This window comes from Streptopelia decaocto, assembly GCF_964273445.1.
Source record: "Streptopelia decaocto genome assembly, chromosome: 1".
Taxonomy (NCBI): domain Eukaryota; kingdom Metazoa; phylum Chordata; class Aves; order Columbiformes; family Columbidae; genus Streptopelia; species Streptopelia decaocto.
Genome location: NC_138663.1, coordinates 29,585,782 through 29,606,863, shown reverse-complemented (window position 1 = coordinate 29,606,863; position 21,082 = coordinate 29,585,782). Strand labels below are relative to the sequence as shown.

Sequence of the window (21,082 nt, the reverse complement as noted above, 5' to 3'; positions counted from 1 at the left end):
TAAAAATATTTTGCAACAGTTCTGGGAAGAATGCTATCCTTTTCCTTTAGGGAAAAAAATAATGGAGTTAACCAGCAATTTTTCAAAACATTTTTTCATTACAAAACTGAGTATTTGTCAAAAAGAAAACTCATTTATAGGATGGAACAAACTTTGAAAATGTTTTGATCAGAAGTTTCCTTGGACCTACAGAGGAATTTCTCATTAATACATATATTTAGAAGTTGAGCTTAACCATAGGGAGCTTAACCACTCTCTCATTCCTGGATCCCTGCTCCACAGTGTCCCACACTCCAGAAAAGGGACACTTCAGGCAGCAGCTGAAGGACTTAGTGCACTGCTGTGCAGATTCCTCCTGGTCTCTGGAGATGCACATTCACCAGGCTGTTCTTCAGGAACACAAGAGCAGAGAACTGCGCTGGGTATCTCCAGTGAGCAATCAAGCGGACAAGATGTTATGGGAAAACAGGTTCTCCCTCGTTCCCTTGCCTGCCTGCTTCTTCACTTTTCAACTGGGAAGAAACACTGAATAGTATTAATCTGCCCCGACGGCAGACAGGATGAGGACAGGGAAGGGTGAAAGGCCTGGATTGCATCCCAGTGCTTAAAAGGAACAGTTCTGATATCTTACAAGCTTGTTAAAAAATCCATAATACACCTCTGGCTTATATCTACCACGATTGGTGAATGAGACTGAGGGAACAGAGAGGTATGATAAAAGTAGTTTAAAATGGTGCCTTTCATTGGTTTGTCAAGTCAAATTTTGGGAAGATTTTTCCCTGTCTTTCACTAAAAACAGAATATAAGATGAAAATGGAGTATGTTTTCACAGGAATGGCTGTTCTGGGTTTTACATTGGAAGGTCTAACTCACTTGTGATTATACCTCGTATACTTGTTGGTATGTGAGGTGACAGTTTCCCCTGGTAACATGGTGATAAAATACTATTTGTCTTGCCATGTTAAGATTCTACACTGAAATAATTATCCCAAATTAATTACATCCCTGTAAAACCATTGCTTTTTACAGTTCACATAACATTCTCAAAACAATATCCTCAGGCTACAAAGTCTCTTAATCTTCATGCTCTGGGCATAACCATCAAGGTCACAGCTGCTATCTTGTAAATATCTGAAAATGTATTTGCAACACTATCAGGTCTTCAGAAAACAAAGACTTTTGTCCCTTATCATTATTTTTAAATATGTTTAATTTCATTATATCTAGCCTTTATAGTGCCATTTTGTATAATGTAGGCTCACCTAAATAGGAATAATTTTTGGAGACTTTTTATTCCAGTTTATGAAATCTAAGACCACTTAGCTTTGGTTAATTAGCCAAAATAAGCAGAGTAAATAAATAAGGGTGTAAGCTTACCTAATTGCTAGCTTGAGCGTGTATGAACATTTTGAATACTTCCCTTCTTGCTTAAGCATTTTAAGCAGTCCTTTATAGGCACCTTCCTTCTATGTTCCCACATTTGCTTCAACTTATAGTAGTAGATCCTCACCAAGAGGGTGGTGAGGCAGTGGAACAGGTTGCCCAGAGAAGCTGTGGATGCCCCATCCCTGGAAGTGCTCAAGGCCAGGTGGGATGGGGCTTTGAGCAACCTGGTCTGGTGGAAGATGTTCCTGCCAATGGCAGGTGTGTTGGAACTAGATGATCTTTAAGGACCCTTCTGACCCAAATCATTCTATGATTCTATGATATTAAAAATCAGAGTCTTTTAGAGAAAGCTGTGCTACTGTAGTTGACAGACAGATTAGCTATAAAAGGGTACCAGCTTTAGCTAATCGTTAACTGACTTCTAAATTTGAGCTTTTAATTCAAATGTAGGTAGCTATACAGGCAGCTGCTTTTTAAAACAACAATGAACATTCAGCTGCATTTGTTGAACTCAGCAGAAAAATGTATGTTGTAAGATTTCTGCCAGTGTTAGCCGCAGACTAACTAGTCAGGGTACATGCGAATTATGCACAAAAGCAAACTCCACACACATAATAACCTTGATAAAATCCATTTAGGATCCAATTCTAGTGTCATAAGTCAAGCCAAGCAGTATATCCAATTCACTTATGTAGAATCCTGTAATAATTTTTTGTGTCTTACTTAAGGACGGCAATTACTAAAATTCATGGAGCTCACCATTAAATTGTAATTCATTTAGGCTCTGAGGAACTGAACTTCCAAGATCTGAAATTAGTAAAGGTTTGCTTTAATTGGATTGTTTTCTGCTAACTCTTTGTATGCAAACCCATTTTTCTTAAGGAAATCCAAAGGTCTAAATCACTGACATCCAAAAGCAGAAGTTTCACCAGTACATTAAATTCAGCATTTGTTAGTGCAGCTTCTGTAACACTGACACTCTGAGGTCATTCCTTTGTGCTCTTTCAGCATCACATGCAGCTTGGAGGTTACCATCTAACAAGATTCCTCACTGCAAATGGAAACGGTACCAAGGTACCAAAACTACTTGTGATGAAAGAAACCGTGCAATCCTAGCAGCACACAGCCTGACGCCGCCTGATTTTATGCTGCTTCTTTGTGCAGAAAAACAGTGACATGTGGGCTCAGAAGATCACACCGAGACTGTATCTGCTGCAAAAACATGAAAGAATTTTATCCAGTGTGCTGCCGTGGTACATCTCACAAAGAATATTTTATGATAAATGCAGCTTGAGATAATGGTAACATACTGGAACAGACTCTATTGCTGTACTCATATTGAGTACTTTATCATACTTGCTCTACAAATAGTTCCAAGAATCTGGTTCCGTGTGTTGCCATAAGCCCGTACTGCATGGTGTTTCTACATAAATGTATATAATTGCCTTATGTTGCACTGTGAGTCACTTCCACATTAAGTATTCTTTGAGAGCCTCCGGTGACAATGACATGGCTTTTCAGATGCATAAAAAGAAAATTATGCATATAAAGAAAATTTTGCAACTTGAAAGCACTTTCAGAGTCTAATTTTTTGATGATGTGAAAAAATTAGGCTGTCATGTTGTTTTATGAAAACTTAATCTGCAAGCAAGTGTATATCTCAGAAGAAACCAATAAGTTTGGAGTCTTGCTGCGCTAAGAGTCTAATACTACTACCCTGACTTCAGCTTAGATTTTTCTTGTGATGCCCTGATGTACATTCGCAATTTTGTAATTTAAAGAAAAAAAACCCCAGACTCTAACACATATAGTCCTGCTGAATTGCAGTGATTAAAGCATGGTGTTATCTTATTACAGAGCTTGGTCAGTTCCATAAAACTCTGCATATAACATTTGTTCTCTGTGGGATAACATAAAGCAAACAAACGAAAACCCAACAACACATTTCTTCCACAGCTATTAAATGCTTTTGAAATGTTTGATCTCAGAGGAAATTCTGGTTTGAAAGGCAGCCATCTATTCATTAACAAAAACAATCAGTGTGAAAACTGGGCAATTATTTAATTAAGTGTATAGTGAGACGGTAAATCACACAGCATAGTGTGTTCTCTGCACAGTGCTACCCCCTCGCCTCATATTGGGGCCACATCCCTTGCTATATTAGAACTGATTTGCCCTTCAAAAGCAAACATGGAATCTAACTGAAAACAAAGTAAAATAACACTTCATTTTGTTTCCTTGGTGCTCATCATAGGCTTTTCTGTAAACGCCCGCATTTCGACCTTCTAATTTGCGCAAGTTTTTATAGCAGGCTGACCAAAATGTCATTTGTCAATCTTCTAAATCCATCCTCTATGCTCTACTTCGTACAATTGAAATGCAGCTCAAATGTTTAGCCCAGAGAACAATAAAATGCCTTTCAATTAATAAATTTGAATTTGAACAAGTTAGCACCACAGATTCTGCAAACATTTTTAGAGCTGTTTCACCATGTAAAACTATATGCTCTTAGGACGTAAAATGCTATCGATTGATACTCTTCCATTTTCAAGAATTCAAATTTAAAGAAAGTTTCAGAAAACTATTAAAGTTGTCTATAAAATAAACAAAAGGAAATAATTATTGACCTGAAACAGTCTCAAAAGAAATGTTACCTTTTGGGGTTTTTTAAGCCATATTTATAAATACATTTAATGAAAAAAAAATACCATTTCCACTGAAAATGAATAAAGTGCAAGAAAAGTTTTCTTTGTTCTCCTCATTCTCTGTTTTATACACAAAATCTTCAAACTGTGAATTGCAACATAAAGACAATGTTGTCAGAAACCTATTAGTCCAACCAGTGACAATTGTGAGCTATTTCATTATAAGAAACTTACAGTCACATCTTGAAACTGGAGGCGCATAGCAGAGCCTGATGGTTGTGGTCGGCTGGTGATCTCTAGTATGGTCCTCAACAGAATATCTAGCAGACTGTTTACAATCACATCAATTTCTTCCAGGACAGATTTTTCCTTAAACACAACATAAATAATAAATAAATAATTCCTTAAATACAACATTTCCTTAAATACAACATTTAAGATTTTAAAACAGAATTATGACCATGGGCATATTTTCTTTGATGTCGTTTTAGAAGCAATTATAGTTTTACTATGAATGTTACATTTGAGAAACAAAGACTATTCTCTACTTAAGAGATTGTTTAATTCTATTGTGTTTGGTTTTGGTTTTGTTTGTTTTTTTTTTCCTAACAGCTTTCAATTAATTACACGATATGAAATATAGAGGACTGTTATGGGAACAACTTTGAAGAGGTTAGCATTCATGAAATCAGCATAGCTCTATTTTCAATTAATATTTAGAGAAAAGCAGTAAATAATACACAAGAACTTTTCAGGCAAGATTTTTATAGGTAATGTCCATAAATTTTCTGGGGAAATTGCCAAGCGGCTTAAATTCCAAAAAGTAGAATTCTGTTTTCACACTTTGAAACTATCACCAGAAACAAGCAGATGGTGCTCAACCTTCAAGACCTGCTTCAGCAGTAAAGACCAGCTACATTGCTTCCCATCAACTGCATAGCACAAACAAATTAGTCATTTATGTAAGCCTACAACTGCCTGTATGCAACATCAATACAAAAGAACCGAAGTGTTCACTGCCAAGAGACCACGAATACCTTAATTACATGCATGAAAACACTTGATGAAGTCAAGTTGTAGCTACTTTTCCTTCTTAATTCAGATGGAAATCTGTTTTCCCTGCTTCAACAATGTTTTCTATCTCCACTGCAGCAGACAACACAATCTTGATCTGAGTGATTTTACCCACAATTTAAGATGACATTTTTTTGTAGAAAGAAACACTTCATAATCAAATGCACACAACCGAACTAAAACTCAGCTGACAAACGGATCATTCATCTTTGCTGACATCAAGGTGTAGGAGTGATTTTTTTTGTTTCCTTCCTACACACCCAAAGCGTGTGATTTGTAACAAAACTCAAAATTCCTCTGTGACACTCAAGTCTAGTGTCACAGCCATGTTCTATGTCACTTAGTCTAGCATCAAACTGAGAACTTTGTTACTTACGAAGGTAGACAGTGTACAGTGCATTTAGGAACTATATCAGCCATGAGGACTCATGTACGAACTACTGTTAGAATGCCCAACAACCTTAACTTTCAAAGCTGCCTGACTTGTGCCTTCAACCTCTAAATTATCTTGGTTACCAGAGAAGGAATGAAGTTCTGAAATGAACAAAAATAATATCAAAGTCACCAAGTTACTAACACTCTCAGTGACTTGAAGACTACTAAAAATAGTAGCTGCATATCCTGACCATTGGAGAGAGTTTTATGTAGACATCCTCTTGTTTTTGTATACATCTCTGGCATGGTGACTCCAAAGAAAAGATGTCCTGAAGTTAAGACCAGACATGTAAGTCTTTCTCCCAATCTAAAACCACAGCTATGTTTTATCATCTATTATTTTATTTCATGACAAGGTATTACACTAATCCAGGAGTGGCTGCAATGAAAATGTTGCTACAGTACCAAAGTTGCAAGCTGCATCCATATCAAATCACTGATGGAGCAACTATAATTGCTGACAGTGGTATGAGATGAAGAAAAATGAATAAACACAAAAAATAGTTATCACTAATACATTACAATGTAAAGCATGCTGGCCTTGATATGTATGTATTTCACTAAGCTCATGAGAAATCAAAATGACATGTTTGTGCAGAATCATTACACAGAGAACTCTTTAAAATGGTCTTTGTCAAGGTCCAGTTTGTGTCATTAAATGTCTTTGAATCATATAAAGAAGTTCAACACCTTGTGGATGTGACATGGTGTTTACTTACTGAGCTGTTCTTCTTGATGAGGCAAAATATGTTGCTAAGGATACGTGCACACATTATAAGGTCCTTCTGCTCTTGTAAATGCATGTGGAGATGATGTAAAACTACCGGAAGTAGAATATACCGAGAATCTGGAAAAAATGAAAAATTTTATGAGCCGAAGCTTCTCATATAATAATTTCATTTTAATATAAACATAAAATGTGTCTTCAGTCCAAACCAGTATTTCTGATAAGCAGAAGCTTCTAATTGCTTTAACCAACATTTCTGATCAGTGAAAGCTTTTATTTCATAAACATATTCTAAAGCAAATATTTGAAGAATAAAAAAATATGCTGAAAGTCAGCCTGTTATATCATGGATGGAGAAAAACACCGCTGTGTGGAATATAGCATATATAACAGAAAATTCTAAGTATTTATTGAACTGTCATGGAAAAAAACTTAGCACCATAATACTTGTATTCAAAATAATGTGAGATTATGCTCTAGTGTTCCCTGCCATGTGACTGGATCCCTTTGCAAGCCAAGGTCACAAAAGACTTAATCTTGAACTTCTGTTATTTACAAGCAGTACTTTCAGATTTCTTTCAGGATTTTCACTTTCCAGATTCCTCACTCCTACTGAGTATGAACAATTTAGGCTGCTGGTGTCTACATAGAATGATTTGCCTTTCCTCTATTTAATTTTCTAAGCACAGCTCTTTGGTGCTATTTTCAGTCCTGAATTCTCTCAAAATGATGCAAGAACTTCAATAACATGCTACATTTTCTTGTTTCTTTTCCTTATAATTAAGGATGACACTATACAGGAAGAGCCCAAATACACCTGTGATAACATATTGAACACCTATTTATAACTTGACAAATTGAATGGGTGTTATGCATTTTCATTCTATTGTTTTTACATCTTTTCCATAACTGATAAATGAAATGCATTTGAATCACTTCCTCTATTAAAATTTTAATGATGATTATATGCTAAAGTATCTAAATATATTCCTCTATTTAGTTCCTTTGTTCATGAATGTAACTATTTCCTAAAAATTGAGTTTATCTACCTGGAAAATTACCACTTTAAAATAATTTTGCCAACCAGGTACTGTTTGTGGATTAGTCTAGACACTTTTTTGGCCTCACATATTTCCTATTTTTTCCATGAGGAAGGAAAAGATAGATTTATTCTGAGACTTTATTTGCTGAATGCTTCTTTCACTCACTGAAATGCGGCACTAATCTTTTCTTTCTCTATTATTCCCTTGGTTTCATTGTCTAGTTACCTGTATAACACAAATCATACGGACAAGTTGATTTGCACACGCTATTTAAGTATACTCTTGTTTTCATAGTAAGCCTGCTTGATCTTTTTAAATGAGTGTTTCATTCTTATTATTTATTCAGGTGTTTTGCTATATATTCCTACTGAAGAAAAATATAAAGACAGACTGTATAGCAATAGGCAAAAGGCCATCAATGAATCTAAAACGAGTGGTATCAAAACCCCAAACTGGGAAACAAACAGCAACTGTTTGTTTCTTCAAGTGCCTCAGTAGGTTTTCATCAGAGCTGGTGTGAGAGTTCATATCTGCTTGTAGAACTGCAGCTGGGCAAAAGTGTCTCAACAAAACCAACAAGGCATTTGCTTTTTGTCTACCTAACACTCAGAAGTTCAGCAAAGTGTCGTCGCAGGTAAGTGAGATGTCAAATGTGCGCAGCTGCCATGGACCTGCAAGATCTATAGGGCCGAAAGGAAAGCAGGCAAGAAGATGGCTAATGTGCAGACCTGTGTTTAGGGCAATGCCAGCTTCTGATCCCCACTATGAAATCTGCTTATTGATTACTGATAGGTGAAAATACAGACCTAATGCCTTCATCCGAATTGAAAAAGCAGGACTCTGCTTTCCTATAAAATAGACCTAACCTCTGGATTACAGGGGACGACTCCTTTTCCCTGCCTTCCGGTAGGTATTATATATAGTGAATTCTTCACTACCTGATAAACCACCTTGAAGAGCAGAGATGAAGGGTTCACTACGCAAACCAGCCTGTGGTTCTGTGGCTGGGGCACTCTTGGCAGGCAGGTGATGGGAAGCTGAATGCAGGCTGACAGAGCACTGAACCGGGTCTTCCATTCCCAGGCAAATGCTCAAATCACTACTCAACTCCACGACTGAGAGCAGTTATAGTAGCTCTTTTGCACATTGCTAGCGGGAGCCTTTTCTTCTGGGCCAGAGGTCCTCTGAGGAGAGCAGGCCCTATCATGTAGCTACAACTCAAATCCCTCAGCCCAGAAGGTGGGGGGAAAACAGGAGCAGCGCTGTGCTGAGGTGTTTCCTCTCGGTTAACTCTAAGCAGCTTCCTGACGAGCACAAACAGGGTTTGGTACCTTTTCTGTGTACTTTGTGTGCTGCTTACGTGTAAGTGCAGCATTATGAAACTCCATTTTGAAGATGAGAGAACTACACTACAGGCATTTGACTTGTAAAAAGCCAGCTCTTAGATATGATGTGGCCTGAAGCATCTCTGTCAAAACTGAACATCCTCATTTCACTGTTTCAAGTATGCCATTTTTGCAAAAGCTCCATAAAATTATCAGGAACTTTGTTTTACCGAGACCAAACAGAGTAGCAAAAAGCATCTTACAACGACTTGCAACTGTACACGGGAGGGAACAGTGCCAGTTATTGAATTAACCACCACATATAACACAGCTTCAGATAGACTCCTTGTAAGCCCATAATCTAAATACGTCTCTGTCTTGACCTGTTTAAATGGAAAGATGTACTGATATTACAGCAGAGGAGAGCTGGCATATTCACCTCTGAGTCAGACCAAGGGCTACATGATAAAGTTTGCAGAACATGGTGTACAACATTTGTCTCAGGTCACTCTTTTTCTTAAAAATTGTCAGCTGCAATGTCAGCCACTGTATATAGAAAAATTAATGAGTGCAAGGAATGGTGCAATAATCAGAACTCTCAGTCATCAGTTACTGTCCTAATTTTTCTTCTGTGCAGGAAGCCAAATTAGCTGACTGCTTAAAATGCTAATACTTGCCCTTTACAAATATTATACAGAAAGAGAGGGAAAAAATCATGACATAGAGCTTTTCAAGTACATGCCTGGCATAATTAGAAAGAGAGACTACTCTGGGCAATCCTTGTGACTTTCCTATGCAAGCTACGTTACATTTAACATTTAACACACTGCACAAGTTTCCCCCCTTGCTTTTCGGTTAGTGGTAAAGCATAAGCACAGACATACAAAACTTCATTTTTTTTTTCTAGTGTATTTTAACGAATAATTTCAGAAAGATGATATTAATTTCAATGACTATATCTGAACAGATGGTCAAAACTTCAGACTGTCTTCAGAATTAGTGTAATGGAACATTTTAAACAAATAAACAGCATTCTCCTTGAACAGTGAGAAACAAGGAAGTTGCTCTTGTTTTTGCTAGTTTTACTTGGACCTATTCAATTTACACTGCCCTGTTTGAAAGAACCACTGGACTTGAAGGTGGCAGAAGAAAATACTTGAGCCAAACAGTTATCACTACAATTCCAAAACCAAACATGTAAGCCTGCTCTGTGAAGGCATGGACATGTCACTGTTCTCAGAACAGTCTGAAAACTTTTGTGAGGAATTGTTTAATTTGAAAGAAAAAAATTGCCTGTAGTGCAGAAGGAAAACACAGGTATGGCTGAGAAAGTCCTCCCTTGGTCTACAAAAGAGCCATGGATGCAAAGCATCATTCGCAAGGCTTTTGCAAAATATTTTCTGCTCTCCACTATAGAGGTACTAATAAAGGCTGAATTTTTGTACGCAATATACATACATACATCCCCCCACAGGTGTCTGTGAAGCACATATATAAGAAACAATTCCAAAGACCACAATATTGCTGTGGAAGACAAATTAAGAAATACTAATTAATCTGAAAAAGGTGTTCAAGTACTTGAAAGCAGTACTATGGATCAATGTGTAAAGCCTTTATGTTTCAAAAAAAAGTAACTCTCTTTTCAAATCTATGTTAATATGTAAATTTTAATGGATTTTAACTAAATTTAATTCAGGATTTGTATCAACAGCTTCAATATTGATAGACTTTTTGCATTTTTATAGCAATCAATTCATTTGCAGTGATTACTGAGATACATTACCTCAAGTTTTCACAGCTACTGAATTTGTAAGCTCACAGTAGTACACTTAGAGAAAAAAAAATATTGATGTTCTGCTAATTCCTCTTGAATAATGTCAAAAGGACATGGCTCAAGACGTATTTCTCTGTTGTTGGCCCTAACTCTTCCCAGCAAAACAAACAACTCCTCCCCAAAGCAAGCTATAATAATATCTAATGCATAAAAGACAATAAACAAGAGCATTAAACTACTGATGTATTGGAAATGACAAAGGTAGAAAATCTTCTGGATATAACCATATGTAGGTCATCAATTTGGCCATTGTACAGTATCAACAGGGATGCATCCAAAGTTACACCCAAGATACCAGGAGACTGAAAGAAGGGCCAGGCTAAAAAAAATAATACTGCTAGTCTTTATCAGCAGGAAAACTGTCATATGTTTCTTTTTAGACACCCAATGCCGTGTACTACAAAGATACAGAAGTAAATAGGGAAAAATAGAAGGCCTTAACACCCACTAACTTTTCCCAGGAGTTAGGCAGATAACTGCTGTTGACACCTTGAAACATCTCTGTAGTTGTTACTTATAGGAAGAGCTGAAGTTTAAAATCACTGAAATAGAAAAAGGTTCTAAGTAAGCTTTACCAAAGCCTCAATACAGAGCCATTTGAGACATCCCATCCACACACGAACAGAAAATACAATATATAACCTGCGTTCTCTAGAGAGGCAGGTAGAGACCAGATGCATCAAATGCATCTGAAATTGTACCTACCATCTGTGCTTGGATACCTTACATCAACCCCTGTGTGTCTGATGTTTCTATTTTCAGCAATGTACCAAATGTATCTCCCAATTTCAGTGAAAGCCTAGCTTTAGTGCCAGTTGATCTCTGTGGCAGTGGGAGCTAATGTGTTAGTTGTCCAGGCCCTTGCAGCACAAAATGCATAAAACTCGCATGCTAAACTACTTTCAGCTGTTTCCAAGAAAGCTCCAGATAACAGAAAATATTATCTAAGGTGTGCACGCCTCATTTTCAGATGTTTGAATAAATAGTTATTTCCTGTGTTCCATCTAGTTCCAATGCGTTAGCTGGCACTGCAGCTTGCAGCATCTTCATCTGGGAGACAGAAATCAATTATTTTCACAGCAGCATGCCACAACTTCACATTAGGATGTACAGTTTACGCTGCTCATTTACATAGCCTCGTGCAATATTTATTTTCCCAAGAGGATTTTAAAAGGAATTCCTTCTAGGGATTGACTGAGGGAAAGTCTACTTATATTTTGGTATTTCAAAGAGGTAAAACATTAAGGGCAAAAAGATCAAGATGCTGATCTCCACATGACTGAAATTATACATTACAAGTGTTTGCCTCAGCTTCCTACCACAGACATCGGGAGCTTATAGTACTGCCTGATGACTTTCACATAAGTTTACCTGTGGTCTAAGAAATTTATATTCTATTTGTGTATAACCCACACTTCATGTAAAATTTAACATGCAATTTTCATTGCTTTTATAGTCAAACCAACTCATATGACTTCTTAATAATGAAACTGGATTTGAATAAAAACCTCACAATTTTACAAAAGGAAGCAAAGAAAAAAAATTGTCATATGGCTGAAAACAGATTTACAGTTCCAAGAAAGTCCCCAAGAGTCTCTTACATAGCATTAAATAACTCTCTTTAATTACATTCATTAATTTGGATTTTCTAGTTCAGCTAACCTAACCGAGATAACGGGAGGAAAATGGAAATTGTGCTACCTGGTCCCTAAGTAGTTTGGTAAAAGAAAAACGTAACTTAAGAGCATGCTTAAGATTGCTTCATGAATATGTCACCATCTACCCAGAGTATCAAAGGTCTGATCAATGAGCTGTAGGGAGAGCCCACTGTTCTGGAAGGGACCTCTGTGGAAGCTCACAAGGGACAGGATGAGCTGTTTTCACAGACAGAACGAAGCGAAGTAGCCAAGATCAAATACTTCTTACCCATTTCTTTGAGCTCATACTTTTAAAGTACAATCACTGAAAGCATTATAAAAAACTTGCTAAGGTGTCTTCCTTTATTCTGCAGCATCTCAAAATATTTTTGCGTAGCCTGGTGGGTTTTGCAGAGCCTTCATCATTGTAATGATGTAAAGATGATAAAACTTACTGCTTCTATTGAATTCCATTAGCCAATACCCAAACAGCTCTCAAGAGGGCTTTTGGTGAGTAAATTAACACTTACTAGAATTCTTTAAATCTTTTCTATTTGAATTCTTTTATTTCCAAATGACTTCATCTGAAACTTAATATTTGGTCACTTCTATGGGTTTCACTTAGAACAGAAGAATGTCAGGCTCACCACCACACAGCAGTTGTTTCTTCCACATAGCAAATAACTATGCTGTTATATATTTTATGCACGAGCTACCACTTGCATTTGTGTAGTCTTTTTATGCTACATTAAGAAACAGAGGATTGAAAGTGCTGAATTGGCAAGCGTTATACAAATAAAACTTAATGGATAACTGGCAACATATTTGCTGAACTGCCCCCAAAGGAGGAAAAAAAAAGAGGGTCAATTTAGTAAAGCTTTTTCCTTTATAATTACTTAAAAAGTATAAGGCAAGCTTCCTTCACAGACATATTGCCAGAAGCAGATAAAAACAAACCTTTACTTTAAAGACTCTTTGTCTCTAAAAAACAAACCACTGAATTCAACTAATTGTATTCTTGTAAATGAGCAGCTTGCACGGAGCTTCAAGAATTGTTCCTTAGGAAAGAACAACACTCTGAACAACACTATTCCCTTCAGCACCTGCTGACCCGTGTACCAAGCACACAATCTGAGTTCCTTGTCTGCAGGCAGCCCAGGGTAACCTCACCTGGGTTAGTGTACAGGTGACTCTCGACAGTTTTCCCAATACTCTGCAGTTTGACAGCTTGAAGGGACTCATCCCCATGCTTGACTGTTGGCAGGCTGCCCAGAGCATCGTGAACCAAATTTGCCACTTCTCTTACATCGAAGAGCTTCAAAAGTTCAGAGTACACCGATGGGAATGAGCTGAGAAACACAGCCTAGAGGAAAAGGGCAAAAATAGACAGTCATATTGCAGTATAGTTTTGACATTTATAGAATTTAAATAACTAGAGAAATTTTGGTAACAGTAGAAAAATGCCTGGTTTTACACTCAAGGTTAGTTAGTAGCTTTAAAAATGGTCACATTTTCAGAAGAAATATTCTCACACTCATTCATGGGCTTACACTTGTGACTATTTTCCTTTAAGCATTACCTAAAAACTGTTGATTTCTCCCAGGACTAAGCGGAAGTAAAAAGCTCAGCTTAGAACAAAAATATTTACACTTTACAGGTTCTTCACAATCTATGTGTGAGAGGAAATTTTTAAAAGCATAACAAAAGCCAGCTGATATCAGAAGTAAAAGATTTGAGTGGAGTTGTTTTAGTTTGCTTTAAGAAAAATAATACGATGGCCTCCATATATTCAATTTTTAAAATAGTTAACATTTTTATTTTGGAGTGAGACAACACTGGTAGTCTCGGTTCACTTCAACAATCCTAAAAGAGGGTTAGAAAGTCATTGGTGAGTATAATGAATATGGAAACAAAACACTGGGAAATAAAGGAGGATAATGCCAGAGAAAGGAAGCCGGAACTGATATTCCCTTTCTCCTCTGCAAATCCTGCTGATTGAGAAAACGTGCTCATACCTCAGAGGTTCTTCACATTGGTGTAAGAACAGGTGGCATACAAGGTTAAAAACACTGAAGAAGAATTCCATATGTGGTTGTTTATACCATTTCGCAATTATGTTTTCATTCCACCAGCTTACATGATAAGAGATGGAAGAACCACTTCTCTACTCTGTTCTCTCTGATTTGCCATTGTCTTGGAAGAACAATTTTCTACAGAGCTTAAGAAATTAATAATTCTTAACAGGTCTTTAACATCTTTGGTTACAGAAACAGGGGAAGAGGACAATATATCTATGAGCTCTAGAAGTTGGTAAATCTATGGCACTGAATGTAGAGAGCTGTTTCCTGTGTGTTTTGCCCCAGCGCTTTAGCACTAGCCAGTTTTAGTAGTCTCAACTGAAATAAAGACAGCAGCTGCCAATTAAAACCCACAGTTCATCAAGACTCAGAAGTTTTCTGTAAAGCATGAAAACTCGTGATAGTCCTTTGTATGACTCAATTTCTTCCGTTCTAATGTGGTTAGACCAAGTTGTAAAATGGCCAAAAAGATAAATTAGTTTCTTTGTATCAAATAATAGAATTATTATAATTATAATATAATTATAATTCAAATTTAATATTAGACTTAGGATTATCTTTGCCAAGTATATTTAGAAGTTGCTGGTATGAAAATTTCACAATATAGGACAAAAAGTATAAGGATGAGCTGAAAATGCCATTTTGCTCTAGGAAAACCACACTTTCTTTCCTAGGCATATAGGAAAGGACATGCATACATTTTCTACATTAGATATGGAGAGTGGCAGTAAGCAAGGCACACTTGAAAACTTACTTGTAGTTGGGATAAAGCACTAGCTCCTTTGCTCTCTTGGGAAAGGAAGAAGCGTACTGACATAAGAAGCTCTTGAATACAGCAGCGAAATTCCTCCTCATTCTGTCCACCAGTGGCAATAGAGAATAACCTTCGAGACTGAACTATATATTTAAAGATATATTCCTGCGCCTACAAATGTCAAAATCAGAGATAACTCATTAAAGTGAACCAGCTCATCTTTAAATAGAACACACACAATAATCGTATCATTCAAATAATGAGAACTGTCTGAAACAGGACACCAAGTTTTTGAATGTTGGCAAATCTTTCTATGAAACACTAACAACATTTCAAAAGCACATACTTGGAAATGCTCTTCGCTTGCCTTTCATAATCTCTACAAATCAGGGAACATGTGTTTTGTAATTAATGGCAAACTGCAAAATCTCAACACTGCCCCACACCTCATCCCTCGCATGTCTTTGGCTACCGAAACAGATATTGCATAAACATACAGGACAATATGATTGATAGGCTCAAAATTTTGTGCTGTTCTTGGAACTTCTCTGCTGTTTAGAAGTTGTTCTCCTGTCAACTGTTAGACAGATAATTAAAAAAACCCCACAAAACTTAAGTTGCAAAACTGTTGGAATGTAAATTAAAAATACAGCCCTTTGTTATTTGCAAGACACCTAAGTTAACAGCATCATAGAAAAGCACATAAGGGTACCATGCTGATATTTTATTTCCAGACTGCAGCACCTATTCCAAATGGAAACATTGTTTTGTACAACTCAGCCTGACTCCACGCTGGGCTTTGTTGATGGTATAAATTTGGACAAGAGCAACCAAACCCACATTTTTCAGTAAAATCCCCTGGTGTCAGGACTGAACCATTAAGTCAGCAAGCCTGTCTGCCATTTAGATTCAGTTATGCAACAGGTGTTGATACCACCAATAAAATCTACATTTCAGTTCTTAGTTCTGACTCCTATCCATGTATATCCCCATTCTGTAAGGAACATAGAGCTCCAGAGACCTGCAGTAGTAAGTTCCATTGATCAACTATTGAGAAAAAAGAACAATGAATAAACTGACTGCAACTAAAAAGTTTACAGCTTGCCAGTGTTAGTACTACCATTCCATCATTTATACATACACTGCTTGATTTCCTAAGTTAAATCTGTTGGTAATGTACGAATACATAATTCAAATACATAATTGCCTTTGACGATTTTTATTACCTTTAGTACTTCCTGAATGTGCTCGTGCAGTTCCACTTCAGTGACCCGATCAATGTGCCACTTCAGTACTTTTATAAGATCTCTAGAATAGCACATCAGAAAGTATTATAACACAGAAGTGGGAGGAGGGTTAACTTCGCATTCAAAATGCAAACCAATAGCTGTCATAAGAGAAACACTGACAAAATAAAAAATATATTACGAGATTTCACAAATCACTACAGGCAAAATATCACACTTGGGTTTCAGTCTGCTGAAAGGCACTTTGTAGATCTCTGTCAAACACGAAAAAATACCAGCAGTGCATGTGCAATAGAATGACTCTGACAGGGATACACAAGCTCAGTTAAGCCAGAAGAGCCCCTGCCAGCATGGACTGTCCCTGCTGTTCCACGCATCGGTTTGCAGTCTCCTTAAACTGCACTGGTTTCAATGGAAGCCTAGCTGGCAAATAAATACCGAGTACAGCAGAGTAAGTGATACTTCTGAGTGCACTGATCTACACAGTGAACACAGTTGCAGCTGGTGATGTTAAGGCTCCTGTGTTTTTCAAAGTAATTCAAATAAAGAAATCCACTGAAGAAAGAGATTTAGAAATGAAGCTAATGTTAGAACATAGGGAGTAACCTTTCTGGTAACTTAAAGTCATTTTACACTTTTTTAACGGCCTAACTCTGGGCACTCATGCAAGCATTGCATTTTATTTCTAATGATACCGTTTAATTTAACCTAATGATTGATTCTGCTTAGTTTACCAATCACTGTCAGCATTCAAATCAGATAAAGTATAGACTTCACCTGTATGCAAGTGCTCCTGCAAAATGACTTTCAATGTAGGTGTCCATTACTGGCTTAAAGTGGTGAAACTTGCTGTCCTGCAGCAAATTTATTATGTGAACCTAAATGTGAGGGGAAAAAGAAAGAATATGTTGGGTTTTGGTTTTTTTTCACTTAGTTCTTAAATAGTGTTAAGCATCATCACAAAATGAAACTTACCAAACAATCAAATACTTTTGATCCATATTTTTGAGAATTTTCATCTAGAATTCCAAATAAAGTGTCTAGTGTGTCTTGAAGAAACTGATTGGAGAGAATAAGAGTTTAAATAATTAAATGGTTATTTTTGTGACATACAAATGCATTATTTCCCTCATATGATCTGAAAGTATAGAAAGGTGTACACACCTTCACTATTTCTGAACCATCAATTTCTTTTAATTTTGAAAGGCAACCTGCAATTTTGTCTGGGTGGGTTCTCCATTTCAGAAGGTCAAGCATATCTCCTGCAAAAACAAAATGCAAGATTAAAGTTGGAAGCAAAGCAGCATTTCAGGTTTTAAATTCTACTATTACAGTCCACTCAGCAAAACTGGGCATCATTAAAACAAAAGGAAACATCTCAAGATTTTCCATAGTATGACCTACCCAGCAACAAATTTTCATTTCATCCCATAATTTCTCCATGAATAGAAACATAAACACATGGTACTGGGGCACTAAAATCAGTCTCCTGTGACAAGTCTACCATGTCAGATACTTGTTCAGATACTTGTCAACTGCCATCTTACGAAAAGTAATTATATTGCCGTCTCTCATCCCATTGAAGGATGTGCGTTCCTGAGCCACCATTTGGCAGCTATAAGTAGTCGCCCAGTTACCAGGTTGAATATATTTAAAATACTCATCTTCTTATGTCTTTTTTGGAGGAGAAATACAATGCTTCTAAGATCCTGCTTTATTAATAGGCAACACAAACTCTTCTGAGCTAAAACATACCTGAGTATCTTCACACTTCCTCCAGTTTTAGTTCATTCTCTTTTAGCTTTCTTGACCAAAATAGCAATCACATTACAGACAAGATTACATCATTGTTTCCTATATCATTAGCAATCTCATATGTCTGCTGTAATCACCTGACATATATGTTCTAGAATTTGGATTTATTATTTTTTTTTTAGATACAACATATTGGTGGCACAAATACGTTTAATACTGTTCAGCTCCCTGTCTACAGCAGAATCCCCAAGAGACTCCATTAGGGTATGATCCTCCCTTTTGTACCACTAGATTTCATCTAATTTGTACTCTTTTTAATTAATTACTTAAATCAAAGTTACCTTGCTTCACCTATATGTGACTCTCTCAACTAATGAGCCCTTTCAACTACATATTAGCAGCAAATTTCATTAACAGGCTCTAGTGAAGTAACTCCCATCTCCACCCCCTTTCATCCCTTTAAAATAGAAATCAATCCCAGGCCTAATTCTTCAGACCTAGTAGTATTTTCCTTCTACTCAGGACAGAAATTCCTTCCACTACAGTGCAATCTGCTAGCTCACTTTTAGCCTGTTTTTACCAGGTTTAAAATTCTTATGCTAATCTGTATCTTTACTAATTTACCATGTGGTGTGTTATTAAAGTCCAGATGGTTTAGATCTTCTATATTTCCTCTGAATAATAATTAAAAAAGCACCAAAACTTTGAAAAGAAAGATTAAGAAGTTTATTCTGGCATGATATGCCTTTGATAAACTCATCTTATAGCACACTTCATTTAGTTACATGCCCATTTTTTCATCCATGATTTCTTGTAAGTACTTGCACAAAATTCATTGAAGGGTGATGGCCCAGTTAACACAACTGCTCTTTCATCTGCCTTGAATGCAGGTACTATATTTATTACTCTTAGGTCACGTATGGTTGCTTTCAGCTTCAGAGATGTACTAAAAACCACATGACTACACAATTGGGTATTTCACGTCCCATACCATTCAATATCCTAAAATAGAGTTTTCCAAACTTAGCTTGGCTTTTCAGCAGTATTCACTTGATCTTGACCCTTGCTGAACTCTGACATGTTGCTGTTATTTTTCTCCCTTTAGTCACTCCAAAGCGACTCAGTCACTCAAGCCTGTAGCACTCCTGTCCAGTTGTATTCAGTAAAAGTCCCACATATTTTTTAACTGTTGAATTAAATAAATCTCAACACTCCTTTACATTTAGGTTTACTACTTCCACTTTTCACTCAGCAAGCTTTTCAAAATTTCTCAAAGCCTGGCCATTTGAAGCAGAAAACCTTAACACCGTCCAATCCTTCCAACAGTTTAAGCTGAACCACTGTTTAGTTGATCAGTCCAGCATTGTCTTAGAAGGATCCAGTTCTTCTGAAATGTTCTCAGTACTTATCAAACAAAGAAATAGAAAATTTTCCTCAGTTCAGCAACTATTTGCGTGCTTTCTACCACAGACTGTTTTCACATTCAAGTAACTTCTGAGCCTCACTCATCTTTATGTCATTTCTTTGCCAGTTTGCTCCAGCAAAGTTCCTCTCTCCCACAACAAGAAATGAACTAATAATATTAAATAAATCACCTATATTCAAATCTTGCTAAGGTGTTAATGGCGAACACCCTCCATGCTATTCCACTAATATTTTGCTGCCTTAATTGGTTTTGGTGGTCACAAATCGTTTTTATGTGTTCATATGTTTCTTCTGTGTTTTGCTTCATGCTGTGCTAGTATGGAATGTTTTGGGTCAAAGACATCCTTGAGTTGCATCAAAGACACATCACAAAGATAAAGAAAAAATGATGGGTCTCTTATCCCTTCTGTCAGGAATTTTCAAGAAACAAGCATTACAAATCCAGTGAACTGCACTTGTCTTTTGGATAATTAAATGGACTTCTAAACTTAAGTTGAGGAGTAGCAAGACTAGCTGAAGCTGTCAGTTCATAGCAGAAAAATACTTCTTTACAAGTTTGCTGGAGGAACTTGGTGCAAGATAGTTGACACTCAATATTAGGGATTTGTTGGGGGATTAAAGAAGAACAAGAAAGCAAATCTAAGACACTCACTTCAAAGCACTTATTTCAAGGGAAACACTAAGGAGGAAAGACATTGCTGAGATAACATTAGTGAATAGCCGAAGCATAAATGACACAAATAGAAAATCTGACATGTGAATCACAAGGGGAAGGGATAGCAATGTGTCATGTATTAAGAGAAATGAGAATGTAAAATTGTGCCCAAAAATAGGCTCACTAGGAAAATTTAGTTTTGGAAAAGGCAAAAAGTCAGCGCTGCTGCTAAATTTTGCTGAAGAAGAAAAACATTTCCAGTGCCTTCTCTTAATCATGATCAGATTTGTACGTCTGAAATAGGCCACACCTGACCTACCATTTCTACCAAACAAAACACTTCTCAAAGTCTGTAAATTAAATGCAAAGCGCTAGACTTAATGAAAGGTTTAGATTCACGTGTACAAGGAAAAATCGGAATTCCAGAACTGGACTCCTCTGCAAACAGGCTGCTACTCTGGTTTCCAACACTCCTTCCAAACTGGGGTCACTCTGGAAAGCTGCCCTGTTAGCTTTGTTTTATTAGTCACCAGTTTGGCCTTTTTTTAAATGTGGATAGATGGATTACACCTCTGCCATGCAATGGACGTTGCTCTGCTGTTGAACAGCTGCTGGATCGGGATGTGCTGCTCAGTGCTGAGAAATGAGTGGATGCCAATGCACTAAAATATTCTGACTTGCTGGATGGATCCTGAGCTTCTGGCAGGCAGAGATCCCTTCTGTATGTTAAAAAACTAAGGAAGATTGCATTGATAACTAATCAGTAGAATAACACTAGGTTCTCTTGCATGTTTGTTGGGGTTTTTTTTGGGTTTTGGGTTTGTTTGTTTTTTTAGGATAATGAAATATAATTATCCAGCTAAAATGTAATATATAAAAGCTGGTATACTTTTTTGCTAACATTAACTGATTGACTATCCAGGACTAAAATTAAAGCTAAGGAAAAGCTAACTGGCAGACAGATTAGATAAGGATGTGTTCCTATGAGATATGTTGGCGAACACACAGACTCCCCTGGTTAGAAGGTCTCTGAAAACAGTTTGGAACAAATCCTAGGAAATC

The 21,082-nt window shown here is 36.9% G+C and overlaps 1 protein-coding gene across 3 annotated transcripts in view; it reads right to left on the bottom strand.

Moving 5' to 3' along the window:
- The window catches only part of DOCK4 (dedicator of cytokinesis 4), a 235,345-nt gene that overhangs the window by 64,162 nt on the left and 150,101 nt on the right, over positions 1–21,082 (bottom strand). For all 3 annotated transcript variants that reach the window (XM_082050185.1, XM_082050186.1, XM_082050187.1), the window contains exons 18-25: positions 17,350–17,447; positions 17,161–17,244; positions 16,963–17,063; positions 16,165–16,246; positions 14,939–15,109; positions 13,277–13,469; positions 6,260–6,387; positions 4,266–4,400 (exon numbers count right to left, since the gene is read on the bottom strand). In XM_082050185.1, the coding sequence (XP_081906311.1) occupies positions 4,266–4,400; positions 6,260–6,387; positions 13,277–13,469; positions 14,939–15,109; positions 16,165–16,246; positions 16,963–17,063; positions 17,161–17,244; positions 17,350–17,447 (992 nt within the window). The remainder of the gene's footprint in view (positions 1–4,265; positions 4,401–6,259; positions 6,388–13,276; positions 13,470–14,938; positions 15,110–16,164; positions 16,247–16,962; positions 17,064–17,160; positions 17,245–17,349; positions 17,448–21,082) is intronic.